General features: G+C 42.4%; 1 protein-coding gene across 1 annotated transcript in view; it reads left to right on the plus strand.

Annotated features, from left to right (window-relative positions):
* The window catches only part of THSD7B (thrombospondin type 1 domain containing 7B), a 296,164-nt gene that overhangs the window by 267,820 nt on the left and 13,439 nt on the right, over positions 1–14,905 (plus strand). The window contains exons 17-20 of the mRNA XM_054177216.1: positions 3,082–3,223; positions 4,627–4,742; positions 5,210–5,327; positions 12,210–12,355. Coding sequence (XP_054033191.1) covers positions 3,082–3,223; positions 4,627–4,742; positions 5,210–5,327; positions 12,210–12,355 — 522 coding nt within the window. The remainder of the gene's footprint in view (positions 1–3,081; positions 3,224–4,626; positions 4,743–5,209; positions 5,328–12,209; positions 12,356–14,905) is intronic.

Below are 14,905 nucleotides of genomic sequence, written 5' to 3' on the forward strand. Positions count from 1 at the left end.
CTCTGGCCAGCCTGATCTAGTGTGGGGTGTCTCTGCCCATGGCAGGGGGGTTGAAACTAGATGATCCTAGATGATGGATGATGATGGAGAAAGTTCTTCACTGAGCGAGTCGTTCGTCATTGGAATGTGCTGCCCAGGGAGGTGGTGGAGTCACCATCCCTGGAGGTGTTCAAGAGGGGATTGGACGTAGCACTTGGTGCCATGGTCTAGTCATGAGGTCTGTGGAGACTGGTTGGACTCTATGATCTTTGGGGTCTCTTCCAACCTTAGTTTTACTGTGATACTGTGTGTCCCTGCCTATGGCAGGGGAGTTGGAACTAGATGATCCTTGTGGTCCCTTCCAACCCTGACTGATACTATACTATGATACTATTATTATTATTATTACTATTATTAAAATGCCTCTATCTTATAACTGGCTTTTGTTGTATTTCCCCCTCTCCCCTGTCAAGCTAAGAAGGGGAGTGATAGAGCAGGTTTGGTGGGCATTTGGCCCCAAGCCAGAGCCCACCCAAAGCACCACGTTTTGCTACAAGAAGGTACCCATCTGCAAAGGATGCATATTGTCAGTCTGCAAGTTTGAAGTGAGTAAAAGCAGGTATTGCCAAGGTGACAGAGACTTAACTTCTTTCACAGCATTCATTGATTTTTTTTTCCCCCCTCCCTTTAGTAACATAATGCAGAGAAACATTAATTAGGAATAGCTACTGAGATTCCTCCTTTGATTTTCTTTTTTTAAGTTGCTTTGGTTTATTGGCAAACCATTTAAGTTATTAGCGTTAGGTGTGAGGATGAACAATCAGATTTAGTTGTAGAAAAGGCAGTAAACTATTGGTAAACACTTAGCACAGGTTTAATTTTCAGATAATTAAGAGCAATTGGGTACTTTAGGTGACCTTGGATATTCAAATAAGATTAGCTTTTAAAATCATTTGACAAGGCAGGTGTCAGCAATAGGAACATAATAGAATTTCCTTCATATGATGTAAGCATAAAGAAAATAGGTCCTGACAATGTGTTTTAAGACTAGAGTATTTTCCAATTTGTCCTGATATTTATTCTGTTTAGTTATGCTATCATCTGTGCAACTAATCCAGTTTACAGCCGTCTGAGGTCTAGATTTGTGCTGCAATGCCGTTGCATTTCTCTTTAATATTCACAATACAGGAATTATCCATACTTTCCCCCATGCAGGCTTCAGTGTTTGCATGATAATAAGCTTGTGGTTTTAAACTGTTTGTTATTTTTTCTAATTAAACTACTCTATAGGAAAATTCCCAAGCATTTATGGAAATGTTTTTCTACATGCTTTGGAGGGTTTTTCATATTTTCTGTTTGTTCCTGAGCGCTCTTTAGTATTAATGACAGGCTGTTGGGAATTAAATAGGTCATCTTCTTCAGTAATTGTTTGTGAATACCTTTAATGAGGCTTTATTTCCATAAAGTTTGGGGCAGCCACTTCCACACACCCATTCCTGCTGTACTGGACTGCAGGAAGACTCTGCTGAGTTTCAACAGGTCAGAGCCCCTGCCCTTGGGGCTGCTTTTCTGTCCCAGTCCTGCAGCCAAAGTGGCTGTTACATGTTCCTGTAATCGTTCTGGTTTTAGAATAAGCTTACTTAGACTCCTTTGTGGTGTCATTTAAAGCAGTGATCCTTAGTGGTCTTCACCTTAGTCTTGCCCAGTGTCTCAGGTGTTTAATCTTTGCCACTGCAACTCCCCCCTCCTAAAATAGCTCCCTTTGGCATGAGACAGGGAGGTGACAGCAGGGGCTGGGGCAACAGCGGTGGCACTGCCTTTCTAATGGCCCAGCCAGTGCTTATGCTATAGCCCTGAATTAAATAAACCATGTGATAAACTTAAATGTGTGGAGGTAGTGCTGGGTGAAACCCCTGTCTGGCATCCAAAGAGAAGAGCTCTCTTGCTGCAGAAGGGAATTTGTGAGGATGAGCAGATGCTTTACATAAAGGGGATGTTTCTTGCAAGGCTGAAAGCTTTTTGGTCAGTATTGCTAAGGCTGCAGTGAGATGGAAAGGAAAACAGCCCCATACCACAGTGCTAAGAGACTGAGGATGGCAGGCTGCTAAAACCGTTTTTCCTGCCTCTGATGTACAAACAAATGAAAACTGACCTTGGTTTGTATTCATGTGGAAATGTAAACAAGCAAATCCTGCTTTATAGGCAGTTGGACACCAGGATTTGTATCACATACTTCGAAAAGTCACCCCATCTTCTTGTCAACATCATAACTGTTATGCAATTACAAATGTCCTTCCTAGAAATGAAAGTTTTGCTGTAACATCATTTTTTACTTAAAAAAAGCATTAATTGTGCAGAAATCCTTTCCCATTATTCAGCACTATTGCATTTTACTTGGAAAGAGGAGGAAAGTAGAGCACAGCAGAATGACACTGTCTTTATTTCATTCTCCCCAAGGATCCTTACCAAAAAAATATGGAAATAAGTAGTGTAGGAGTGCTTGAAATAGCCAAATTGAGGTGGGCAGAAACTTTTGGTAATACTGGACTCTTACATTTAAACCACATTTTGATTACTTCATATGCTTTTAGAACGTAGTTGTGAATGAGGAGAGACTGAGGGAGCTGTGTCTCTTCAGTTTGGAGAGAAGGAGTCTAAGGGGAGACCTCTTCAATGTTTATAAATGTGAAAAGGGTGAGTGTCAAGAGGCTGGAGCCAGGCTCTGCTCAGTGATGTCTAGTGACAGGAGAAGAGGCAATGGGTGGAAGTTGAGGCATAAGAAGTTCCATGGAAACATGAGGAAAAAATTTTCACTGTGAGGGTGACAGAACACTGGGACAGGTTGCCCAGGGGGGTTGCAGAATCTCTTTCTCAAGATATTCAAGACCCACCTGGATGTGTTCCTCTGTGATCTGGTCTAGGTGACCCTGCTCTGGCAGCAGGGTTGGACTAGATGATCTTTCAAGGTCCCTTCCAGCCCCTAACATTTTGTGATTCTGTCATTATATTATAGCATGGTGTGGCTGTGGATGTGCAAGTAGCAACAGTAGGCAGTGTGATTTACTGAGGTCTCCTGTCCTCTCCCTCACTTTTTGTGTATAGGTGTGTGATCCAACTGTTATGCAAACCCGAACTCGACAAGTGCTAAGATCTTCTGTCAATACAAAGCCCTGCCCCGAAGTGTCACAAATGAAGCCATGTATTCTTAACCAAAATTGCTTCCAATACCAGTACAATCTAACAGGTAGGTGTACCTTTGCACTGTACTCCTAGCAGGGAGTGGAACCAATTACAGCACGCATTAAATTGGTGGTCTGCTTTTCCAAATATCTCTGCATAAAAGATGCTGAAAGGCTTTCTCTGGTTGTGTTTTTAGTTATGTTTGCTTGTGGTGTTGGTTAAAGCCTTGACATTAAAAGAGTGATGTGTAGACATAATTGATTTCGCTGAAGTTAGTTGCATGCCTATGTTTTTTTGCTCCATAGGTTAGAGGAAAAATGCACAATTTTAGTGTAAGTTGTCTTTGCTGGTACCTGAGAAATAAAACAGGTTAAATGGGATCTCTTCTTTATGGTGGGTTAGCAATTGAATTCATTCCAAAATTCCAGTTTAAAAAGTACCATCTTTGTGTTCTGCTGAAGCAAATAATACTAACAAAAGTCTGGTTTGAAGGCAAATATGGGTTATACAGGTAGGCATAAGCTATTCAGAGCAAAATGCATTATTTAGGACCTTAAAAAGCATTAAGTCTCTTGCAAACAAACTAACAAAACAAAACAAAAATAATCCTTTTGTTTTGACCAGCTCAGATAAAGGAGAAAGGCAGAGAGAGAGAGAGGACACATCTAAGAGGAGTCTGGGGGCTGGTGGGAAGGGAGAACAAAGCAGGATAAAATATCTGCATATAAACTCAGCCTGTTTGAAATACAAGCCCTAGACACACACAGGCAGCAGGATGATGCCTTTTTTATCATCACATTTCAGAAGTGCAGAACATTTATGTGTTCATGTTTATCAGAGATGGAAGACACAAAATAATAGGTTTTCTTCTCTTATGCTGCTTATTTGTTGGTTCTCTATGGAAATTTTAGTTGTTTGTGTTATGGGGTTTGTTTATTTTAAATGGTGTTTTAAGGCTTATTTCATTTCAGTTGTATTCTGATCATCACAATTTCAGACAAGTAATAAGACAGGAATTTTCTTCTCATAGAAATACTGGGGGTTATTTCACAAGTATTAGAGCTTGGTTCTAAATAATGGGAAACTTGCCTTGAGTCAGTAGGTTAAACCAGAGCTACCCCTCAGAAACCTCCCCAGCTACTTGATCAAAATTTTCCTTCAGACAGTGCACTCTTGTACAGATGCCAACTGGGTTGAACTGATACACTTTATCACTGTTGAACAGTTTTCTGTGCACTCTGATGTACCAGTGTCCTTGAAGAGGTATCTGAGTGCAAAGTGAGTGATTTCTAAGACTCGCTCTGTTTCAATAGCAGCTTGCCTTTGTGTGGCTTGTTCCTGAGTTTGGGATGCCCTGATGTGTGGAGGCTAAGGGAGGGTAACCTATGTGTTGAAGAAAAAGATGTGGAAACAGCATGACATGACCTGCAACACCACATCCTTTGCTTTGTGTGCATCCTTTTGCAGGCTGGAGTGGGTGCCAGCTGGGTGCCAATGCCACGTGTGGGCACGGGGAGCGGCAGCGCCTCCTGAGCTGCCGGCGCAGTGATGGAGCCATCGTCAGCACACAGCTCTGCCAGCAGGTGAGGATGGCATATATGTGTGCATGGGGGCTTGTTTTCTTTTGACCCACATCAAGGCATCATCCATAGAAAGTGGAGTTACGTTCAGTGCTGAAAGGGCAGCTGTTGGGTGCTTTGGGGGAGCAAAAGGGTGTTAGTGGGTGGAATCATTCCTCAACCTACCAACCATACTCCACCACAGTGGATCCAAAAAGCTGGTTACCAGGGAGGCAGTGCCCTACTAGAAGTTAGCCATTGTCCTTTGAGAATGAGACCCAAACACTGAGGGATGCTTGGATGTGAAATGCTTCAGCATTGAAAACACTTTCACTGACTGCATCATTTGGAAACTCCCCATAAGTTGCAATGTTGGTGTCCCATCAGGGTCACTGCTAATTTTCAGGTTCCTGATCTGGTGTGCAGCCATGGTAGGAGCTGGCCAGGGGACCCAAGGAGGCTGACACCTGTGTTTTCTTGTCATCTCACAGCTTCGCCTGGAGAAGCCAGTGCAGCTGAGCAGTCGCTGTGTGGTGGGCTGCACGGTGGACTGCCGACTCTCAGCGTGGTCAGCCTGGTCACAGTGTTCCCACACTTGTGGTGCTGGCGGTGAGTCCCCTCCTGCCATTCTGACCCTTTTAGCCGCTTCAAGACTCAGCAATGCAGTGCAGACAGGACCCTCAGCACTGAGCATGTGTCCAGAGCAGAAAGTTCAGCCTGAGCCATACCAAGCCCTTCAGAAGTGATCTTGGATGCTCTCAGTGTCCTGAGGTTCTGGGGTTTTGAAAAAAGGCAGACTGCTTTCAAAGCACTCTGAAAAGAAAATTGCAGTTCAGGAAACCAAGTGGACAGATGCCTGGGGGATTATTTTCTTAATTAATTCAAAGTCTCAGAATTCAGTCATAGGAAACATTGACCTCAGAGACAAGGGTAAGACATAGAGCTAGCGAAGGGCTGGGGGAAGCTAGAGGATTCTTAAGAAATAGATAATTAACTAAATACAAATCCTCTGTTGAAGCTGTTTTTAGTAACATAATTACATCCCATTGAAGAAAAAACACCCAGACTACTTTTCATCCTTTAGTTCATGCCTGTGTCTCCAAAGTGCCTTAATACTTGGATGACTCCAGTAACTTCAGCAAGGTTTTCTATAGCTAGTAATGCTCACCAGTGTACAAAAAGTGAAAGGATTAGGACCTTTTCAAACTTTATATGATTAAAAAAACCCTTTTGAGTATTTACAAGAGGAAAAGCATTGGAAGTTTTATTCAAAATAAGCTTGTGACATTATTTCTCAGGCTTCTGATGTGCATTAGATGTACAGCTAATGGTCTTTAAGATTCAAGAGCCATAATGTATATTTGAATCAAATTCACTTAAGGTCAAAAAGGAAAAAGCTCTTAACTTCCATAAAGTGACTCCTTCAGATGGATTTCAGAGATCAAAGCATGTTACAGAAAAAGCTTAATATTTGCATTAGTGGTGTTCTTCCTTTCCTGAGCTTTTAGCCCTTTTGTAAAGTAGTGCTTTCTTAACAGAAATGAATAATTCATGGACAACAACACACTAGGAATACTGTTAATTCCAGATTTTATTTTCCCTTCAGAGTCCATTTTGGAGTGTTAAAGCTTGTGTTGCTGAACAGACTGGAATTATTTTTTGAGTGTTCAGTCACTTAATAAAATAAACAGAGCTACATGTGCAAATGCAGGTTGTAACTTCATTATGGCTCTTAGCATGATAAAGGAGCAGCTCGCCCTACACAATGCCTGAAGATTCTTTTTGTCCTGAGTTCTTACATTGTATAGTGTGCAAAGGCGTGCATTTGAGTCAAGGTACATCTTGTATTCTCCCCCTGATCCTGAGATACTTATGCAAGTCCTAAAGACTGCTTGAAGAGTTGATGGCTGCCAGTGCATGCAGGAAGAAAACAGATACTTCATGTCTTCCATCAGAGCTAGGCTTCTGCAGAGAGAAACTGGAAACTTCCATGCTCTGCTGATGCAGACCTCTCAGTGAGTTTTCCATCTGTATATGCCAAAGCTTATTAAGTCTGTTTGAACCACACAATCAAGCCCAAGCTCAGCTTGTCTTCTGGTCATCTTCTCGGGTCATCTTCTGGTGCTCATCAATCATAACTCCTTGATACTGCTAGCTAGAGAACTGGCTAGTACATTTCAGGCTAGAGATGTGTCTGACAAACTGGAGATACTGTTTTGTGAACCTATGGCAGCTAAGCAGCTGGGAAAGCTGTCTTAAAAATCATGTCATAAACAAGCCAGGTTTCATTCAGTCCTTCTCTGTCATTTGAACAGCTTTTTGGAGACCCTAGAGTCATATAAATATCATCCCAAAGCAGGAGAGTCAATAAAACAGAAGTACTTTGCATCCAAGAGCATGGTTTATTTTACTGCAGCCTGTATGTTCTGATCCCAGTTTTGCTGTCCAGCATGGAGCTACACTGATACCAAACATCCATGATGGAGTGGCCTTGGCACCAGGCCTACGGCCATGGCCCTAGTGTGGTTCTAACAGCAGAAGCACTGTCACTTCAACTTCTTCACTGATTTCCAGTGGTTATAAATGCTGATTCATGATGGTATTAACAGAGAAGACATTCATTATGTACTCATCTACAGGTGGTGCTTCACAGACAGATACAGTGAGGGTTTCCTACCTGGAGGTTCACCAACCTTTGAAATCATCATGAGTTTCCCAGAGGCATTTGTGAGAATAGGATGAAGCCTCAAATTAGACAGGGAAAAACCAAAGGAGGACAATAAACAATCTGTGGGAATTGGCTGTAGTAAACCCTGATACAGCTTCCTTTTGCCAAATAAGTAATTGCCCACTATTTGATAATGCTAAAACGCAGGACTTGGGCACACAGTTCTCAGAAATAATTCACAGCAAATCAGTTCTAAGCGCCGTTACTGGCTCTGCTCACAATAATAGTAAGCTTTTCTGGCTGTTCTTGGAGAGCATGTGAAGGGCCTGCTGAAGTACCATGAATGGCTTCAAAGAGAAACATAATTTAAATATAATTCAGATCACAATTTAGTGTTGCTGGATTTATGCTTTCATGTGTTTCTGAACCCAGGCATTGTTGCTAACATTTATATTCTATCCATCTCTTCCAGTACCTCTTTGCTGTGATATATTTTAATGGATGGTACCTTTCCCTTGCTCAGGTTTTATTTGATGGAACAATGCATTTAAACATGAAGTGGTCCATGTGGCACTGACAGCTAATATGGTTCTGGTACACAGCAGCCAAAGGCGAATATATTGATTTTTATAAATGATGATGAGCAAAGTAGATCTCTCTTTCCTGCCTGCGCTGAGCCTACGGAGATGTGTAACTGATAGTTGCCTGCTGCAGCTGTAGTTGTGGGCAGCATCTGTTCAGGATGCTGGCTAGAGCTTTAGGCTGACAGTGGGTTATATATTAGGGTCCTCATATCACTTGCTGTGCTGCTATGAAAAGATGTACAGTACTGTGTTAATGAATCATGCTCCCATGGCCTGAATCAAAGTCACTGTTTGATAAGGCTAATCCCCAGCAAATTGTATTTCCTTTGTTAAGGCAAATGAATACATGAGGATGCTGAATTTTTCTACATAAATGTTTTCCATTCCCATGTGATTTCTCCCAAGTTGTGTAGCAGGAGCACTAAATAGGATAAATCCACCTAAACCCATGCTTCGCCACTTGCTAAGCTGGCTTAATCAGATAAATTAAATGGGATTTACCTGAGTTACACAGGGTTGAACACGCTGCCATGCCCTGCTCACTCATCAGAGCCCAGAAGAGAAAGCAGCAGGTTGTGAAGATGCACACCTCAACGCCAGACTGACCCAGGGAACAGAAATGAGGAGAACACAGATGTGAAAAATTCACTGTGTACATCTGTACTGATTTATCACCAATTTGGGAAAACACTTTGGGTTTAGCTCCCGAAGAAGAAATTTTTGTCGCTTTTTCTTGCTTACTACTCAAACTCAGCCAGTTCCTGTCTTACAGTGCTGGGTCTCCCAGTGCCTGCTGGATGGGCTGAAAGTGGGAGGTAGAAGAAAAGCCCCATTTATCACCAGTCCCTTCTGCTGTGACGTGACCTAACCTGACCTCTAGGTCTGTATTTAAGTGACTTGATTCCTGCTAGATCTTGTCCTGTGGTCACCTGGTAGGACTGTGTTTGATGTGCTCTGCTCACACTCACCAGAGACTGGCACATCAGTCATTTTTACTGGGATGAACTCCAACAGTGTTAATCATCTTAATTTCAGCCATGATGCATCACTTTATAGGACTAAAACAGAGGGAATGGCCAAATTTTTTTGGTGGTAATAAAATCTTATTCTTCTCATTTGAAAATATGAACTTCTGTTCCTGAGATGAAATTTGAGCCACTGATGCAAGACAGGATTTTAAGTTACCAACACCAGCCTCTTTTTTCCTCATTTTGAAACTAATGACAAATTTGAGGATATCAGGAAATACTTCTTTTCAATTTTCAGCACACTTTCTGGCTTAATTTTTTAAAACTGCAGAGTGGAAACAGAGATTAGAAGAGAAGGCTCTGAGGTGACCTCATTGTGGCCTTCCAGTATCTAAAGGGAGCCTACAACAAGGCTGGGGAGGGACTTCTCAGGATATCAGGTAGTGATAGGACTAGGGGGAATGGAATGAAGCTGGAGGTGGGGAGATTCAGGCTGGATGTGAGGAGGAAGTTCTTCACCATGAGAGTGGTGAAGCCCTGGAATGGGTTGTCCAGGGAGGTGGTTGGGGCGCCGTCCCTGGAGGTGTTTAAGACCAGGCTGGACGAGGCTCTGGCCAGCCTGATCTAGTGTGGGGTGTCCCTGCCAATGGCAGGGGGGTTGGAACTAGATGATCCTAGATGATGGATGATGATGGAGAAAGTTCTTCACTGAGCGAGTCGTTCGTCATTGGAATGTGCTGCCCAGGCAGGTGGTAGAGTCACCGTCCCTGGAGGTGTTCAAGAGGGGACTGGACGTGGCACTTGGTGCCATGAGGTCTGTGGAGACTGGTTGGACTCTATGATCTTTGGGGTCTCTTCCAACCTTAGTTTTACTGTGATACTGTGATCCTCGTGGTCCCTTCCAACCCTGACTCATACTATGATACTATGTGGCAAATTCATTTGGAAATAAAAGAAATAAGTAGGGTTGCTGTGACTCTCCCAGAGTTTGGACTGGAAGCAAATTCATGTCAGATGTAGTGAGATTCCGTTCTCCATCGGTAGCAAAAGTTGAGGTGTTTAAAAAATGAAGACAGGGAGTTTTGGAGTTTTGTCTGCTACTTGAGTGGTAACCAAGCAGCTAGATAATGTTTGTGGAGTGAGGGGGGAAAAAAAACCCCAGAGCTTTAAGAAACTCACTGCAGTGATTGTGCAAAGAAAGATTTCAGTGAAATTTCTTTCTTTGATGATTTGTTCATAGTATGAAAAGAAAGTGATAGACAAAATGAGCCAAGCACCAACTGACCATTGTGAATGTAGTGAGTTCAAATTGTTTGGGTAAGCAATTGTAGGCAAATAAAATGCAAATAAAGGCAGAAATCATTGTTAATTCCTCTTAAAAGCAAAATTGTGTTTTCTGCTCAATGATCTTCCTGGTTTTGTTTTGCTAGAAAGATGTTAAACAGAGTGTACAAAAGGAAATTATATCTTTAAGTAAAATATCCTGCTGAATGCTTCAGCCCCTCCCAGTGAAACAGATCTGTAGAGCTTAGGAGGTGTCTTTTTTCTGTAGCTCCCATTTCAGGAGCCTGATGGCCACAGGGCCCCCTGGCTGGGGTGAGCTGCTTGCCCTGGGGCACCCCAAAACCCCCAAAGCCATTGGCTTCCCACAGTCTCCCAAAGAGTCTTTTCCATCATTTACCAGTCCTCAGCATTCAAAATTTAGAAGAACCCATCAAATATGGTCCATTGCTGGAGAGGAGGAAACAGCTAATTGTGTCCAGCTGGGCAGCAGAGGGCTGCCATGGGGCTTGCTGGCAGTGTGCTGCAGGGGGGTTTCCTCTTCCCTTGCTCTGACCCCCGGTGAACCGCAAGCATTTCTTACCTTGCCTTTCCTCTCAGCTGGTAGGATATTTTTCCACCTCCTAATGCATCTGATTCTGTGATGGCTGAATGCACAGTCATGTGGATAAGAGCTTTTCTGTTACAAACTCCCCAGGTCCAGGGGATTAGACTTGGAAAAGGAAGAAGTCTTAAAATTGGTTTAAATGGATTTTAAAATGGAATTCAATAGGTCAGAGCAAGAGAATAGCGTTGCAAAGGTAAGAGAGCCTGCTAAGGTATCCATCAGTAGCTTTGTCAGGTGTGTCTGCTTTTAATTTCTGTTTGCTAAAATGTTTTGGGAAACCTTGCCCCACAGACAGTGAGGGTGAGAGTGATTAGAGACATGCCTTAAACCCCGCCGCAGTGCAGTTAATTAAAAAGTGCATGCCTAAAGGAGCTGGGAGAAGGATCTGGCTGAATATTGCAGCCTCCCCACTGCTCAGGGGTGTTTGCTTCCCCCCTGGACTCCCCTACATTCAAGGCTGCAGCTGAACAACTGCAATCCAAACAGGAGAGCTCCACTGCAACATCTTATCTCTTTCCTTTTCAGTGAGCCAGCAATTACTGCTGTCTGGTCGCATGTGGGTGCCCTTATTACCCAGACCTTTCAGCTGCCTCTCAAATCCACACCTATTGAAAGTCAAGGCAGAAATTTTATCCACAGCACAATCTTCTGCATCCCATTGCATAGGGGCTTTATATTTTCTTTTTTTCTCCCCCCCCCCCCCCCCCCCCCAGTTTTCTTTTTAATTGGAACCATTATTCTAATTGAAACATTTTGAGTGAAAACAGTCCTGGAAGTAAATGGACAGCAAAGGAGACGGAAATGGAATTGCTGTAACTTTAATGAATATATTCAGTTTTATTATTTCAAAAGTAGTAGCATAATTGCTTTTTCCATTCAGTGGCTGGAGAAGTTTTCACCAATAATAAATAGGATTTTAATGGAAATGGTAGAAATGGTTATGGACAGTAATAGCCACTAGAGTGTTTGCAGTTTTCAAATTAGATGCACATAATTGGTCATAAAAAGAAAATTTCATTTGTTAAAAATCTCTGGAAACATATTGAATGTGCAATGTTGGGAATGGTGCTGCCATAGGAATTATTTTCTTGTCATACTTAATAATCAAGGTTTAGTCAAGTATTTAAATGCACTGCATAAACGAATAACGTATTTGGAAAACAGACAGAACTGTGGTTAAAAGCTGTGTTTGAAAATATCTCTGACGGCATCACTGAGCAATTACATCCATGGCATCCAAGTAGTCTTCCCAATTAATTGCTCTATTAAGAGGTTTGACTGGTGGAAAATGAATGAAGAATACTGACAGATCAAAAATCTGCTTTTCTTTCTTCCTTTCTCTGAGTCTCCTTCACCATGTTCCTGTCTTCTCCCCTCGCCTAGGCCAGATGGTGCGTGGGCGCTCGGTGGTCCTGCAGGCAGCGGGTGAGGGCAGACCCTGCCCAGAGCAGCTCACCCAGCACAGGAGCTGTCCAGTGAAGCCCTGCTACAGCTGGCAGCTGGGCCCATGGTCTCCCTGCAGAGTCCAGGTATGACTTTCTCCAGCATCCTCTAAGGGGTTATGGGGTTCCCCACAGCTGGAGCCAGTGACAAACATCATCATTGCTTGGCAGAATTGACAGAGGCCACCGCTGGTGGGTCAGAGGTGTCTCTGTAGCCATTGAAGGCACTAGTAAGATCCGTAGGAAAGCAGGGCAAGTTCAGGAGTGGTAAACCTCTGCACCTCATCTTCCAGCCATCAGCAGTGATTTATTGCAATATGGGTTCAAGTACCGTGAGCTTCTAGAGGTATTAAAGGAGATTTACAGAGTAAATGTGCTGGAGTGGGCATAGTCGTGGTGACCTATAGTTTAATTGTATAAAATAACTCTAACAAGAAAATAGATAAGCTAGATTTCAAGAGAGCTTAGCCTTTTTTATCTTTTTTATTTTCCTTTTTTCTCCCCCATTTTTTTTCAAACTACTGTACAGCAGGCCTTTCTCCACAAGGTCTTTTGGTACAGTAGTGTGAATTATTGCCTGAACTGAACTGCTGGTGTGTACTTTCTCCTTAGCTTGGCTATCTTTTTAGTGATCTCAAACTGGCTGGATTCACCTTGTGATGTGCCAAACCTACACCCAGCACCTCTGCTCAACTCTGGAACCATAATTTTTTCACTTGCATTAGACTGAAATTGATTTTTTTTTTCCCCTGTCTTTGCTTTTTCTTCTCTGCTTATCTTTTATATCACATTTCCAGTATTAAAAGATATTAATCGATAACCCAGTTTAAGCAGAGGTGAATCTTTTGCAATGAAATTTCTTGGGCAAGGTGAAGTCCACTCAGGCTGCTTAAAGCTGGCTTTGCTAAGATGGTGATGGCAGAAGTGTGGCTGGGGAGGAAGAAAGCTCTGTCTAGTCCCAGGGGATGTCATCTCTGCCCAGATCTGTGGCTGCTTTTCTATATTATACTGTCCAGGAGACTGAAGCTACTGATGCTCAGAAAGACACATCCCAGGAATTCTCTCCTCTACCCTCTACCATGCTGTGAATGCCTTGAATACCTGTGCAGCTTCTAGATGTAGTAGAGGGATTTTGTGGTTTTAGGCTATGCCTTTAAAATTTAGTGGATACTGTGGGTGGCAGAACAGCTACCCAGAATTTTCCCAGGTTTTCACAAATGAAATCCAGAATGTGACATTCTTTGCACAGTCCAAGATCAGAGAGACAGAAATATAATTATATTCAATACAATGAACAGCTTGTTGCAATCAGGGGTGTAAATATGGTGCTTGCATGTGCTGTGCTCAGTGTTTATTTATCTATAACATAAATATAAGAAAATTATAACAGCAGCTGATATTTTGCCCAGCTAACATAAACAAATTCTGTTAAATATTAGGGAAGAGACCTTCAACTGCAGGAGCTAACGTGGCTGGTAAAAGAATTAGTAGGGAAGCTGAATTAATGCACTGGCATACTCCAGATAAATAACACACCGTGCAGATTAAACGTGCACACATCCAGAACCCAGCTAAATTTCAGCTCAAAGCAAGCAATCCCAGCCTGCCCTCACCCAGATACCATCCCACACTTTCAGCCTGCTTCTCTCCTTAAATTACTCTGATGTAGTTTCTCTAGCCTTTGCTTTGGAGAGGAGCCATTTTATTCATGTTCACTTCTTTTTAATGAGGTACTTAGGAATTAAATGTAGTTCATAAATACAGGGTGATTTATTCCTGTGCTTTCCTGACAAAGAATCTTAAGCTTACTTACTAAAGAATGCTTTCAGAAGTCCTATTTTCGAGGAAGCTTTTTGAAATGAGGTAAATGCATTCCATGGCAAGACCAAAATGCATATTGTGCAAGTGTCTTCCTGTAAGAGTATAAACAGGGCAATAAATTATAAGGCTAAGATATTTCTTCCACATATTCTGAGATAACTGAGACTTCATTTCTTAATTGTAGAAGGACTGTGTTATGCTAAATTGACTTCATATGAATGATGAGAGGTGTCTGCATGTGTAGGATTGGGGCCTGCTAAGTATTGTGAATTGCTGATTTTCACAGTATGGACATCAGTGCATTGCTGTCTAGGTAACTGCACATGTCACAGGCACGCCTCTGGCTAGCATGGGGCCCTTCTGCTGCATTCAGAGTGATGCAGAACTTGGGAAGTGGTCAGTGCACCTGATCTTAAAGGGTTACATTTCATTAATCATTTTCCTACTGGGGTTGAAATGTTTGACCCTGATTAGCTTATAAAAAAATTAATTAACAATTAGCAGTGGCTGACACTGTTTGTAATTTTTCCATCAAAGGAATGTAAGCTAGGCATGATCAAGCCCTGGCTGCCTAGCATTCACAGGAAGACTGAGAACCCCTCCTTTCTAAAGTGTTTTAAAAGCACTCCTTTAAATGTGGTCACACAATGCTTCCTCACTAGAGAACTATTTTACCTGATTAAACACTCATCAACCTATGAAAGCATTGCCCAATCAACTCCTCACCTAAAAGAATTGTGAACACATGTGAACCCCAGGAAAGCTGAAGAGGGAAAACTTTTCTTTAAGGCACATCTGGGCAAAGCATCTCGTTAA

This window comes from Dryobates pubescens, chromosome 2 (assembly GCF_014839835.1).
Source record: "Dryobates pubescens isolate bDryPub1 chromosome 2, bDryPub1.pri, whole genome shotgun sequence".
Taxonomy (NCBI): domain Eukaryota; kingdom Metazoa; phylum Chordata; class Aves; order Piciformes; family Picidae; genus Dryobates; species Dryobates pubescens.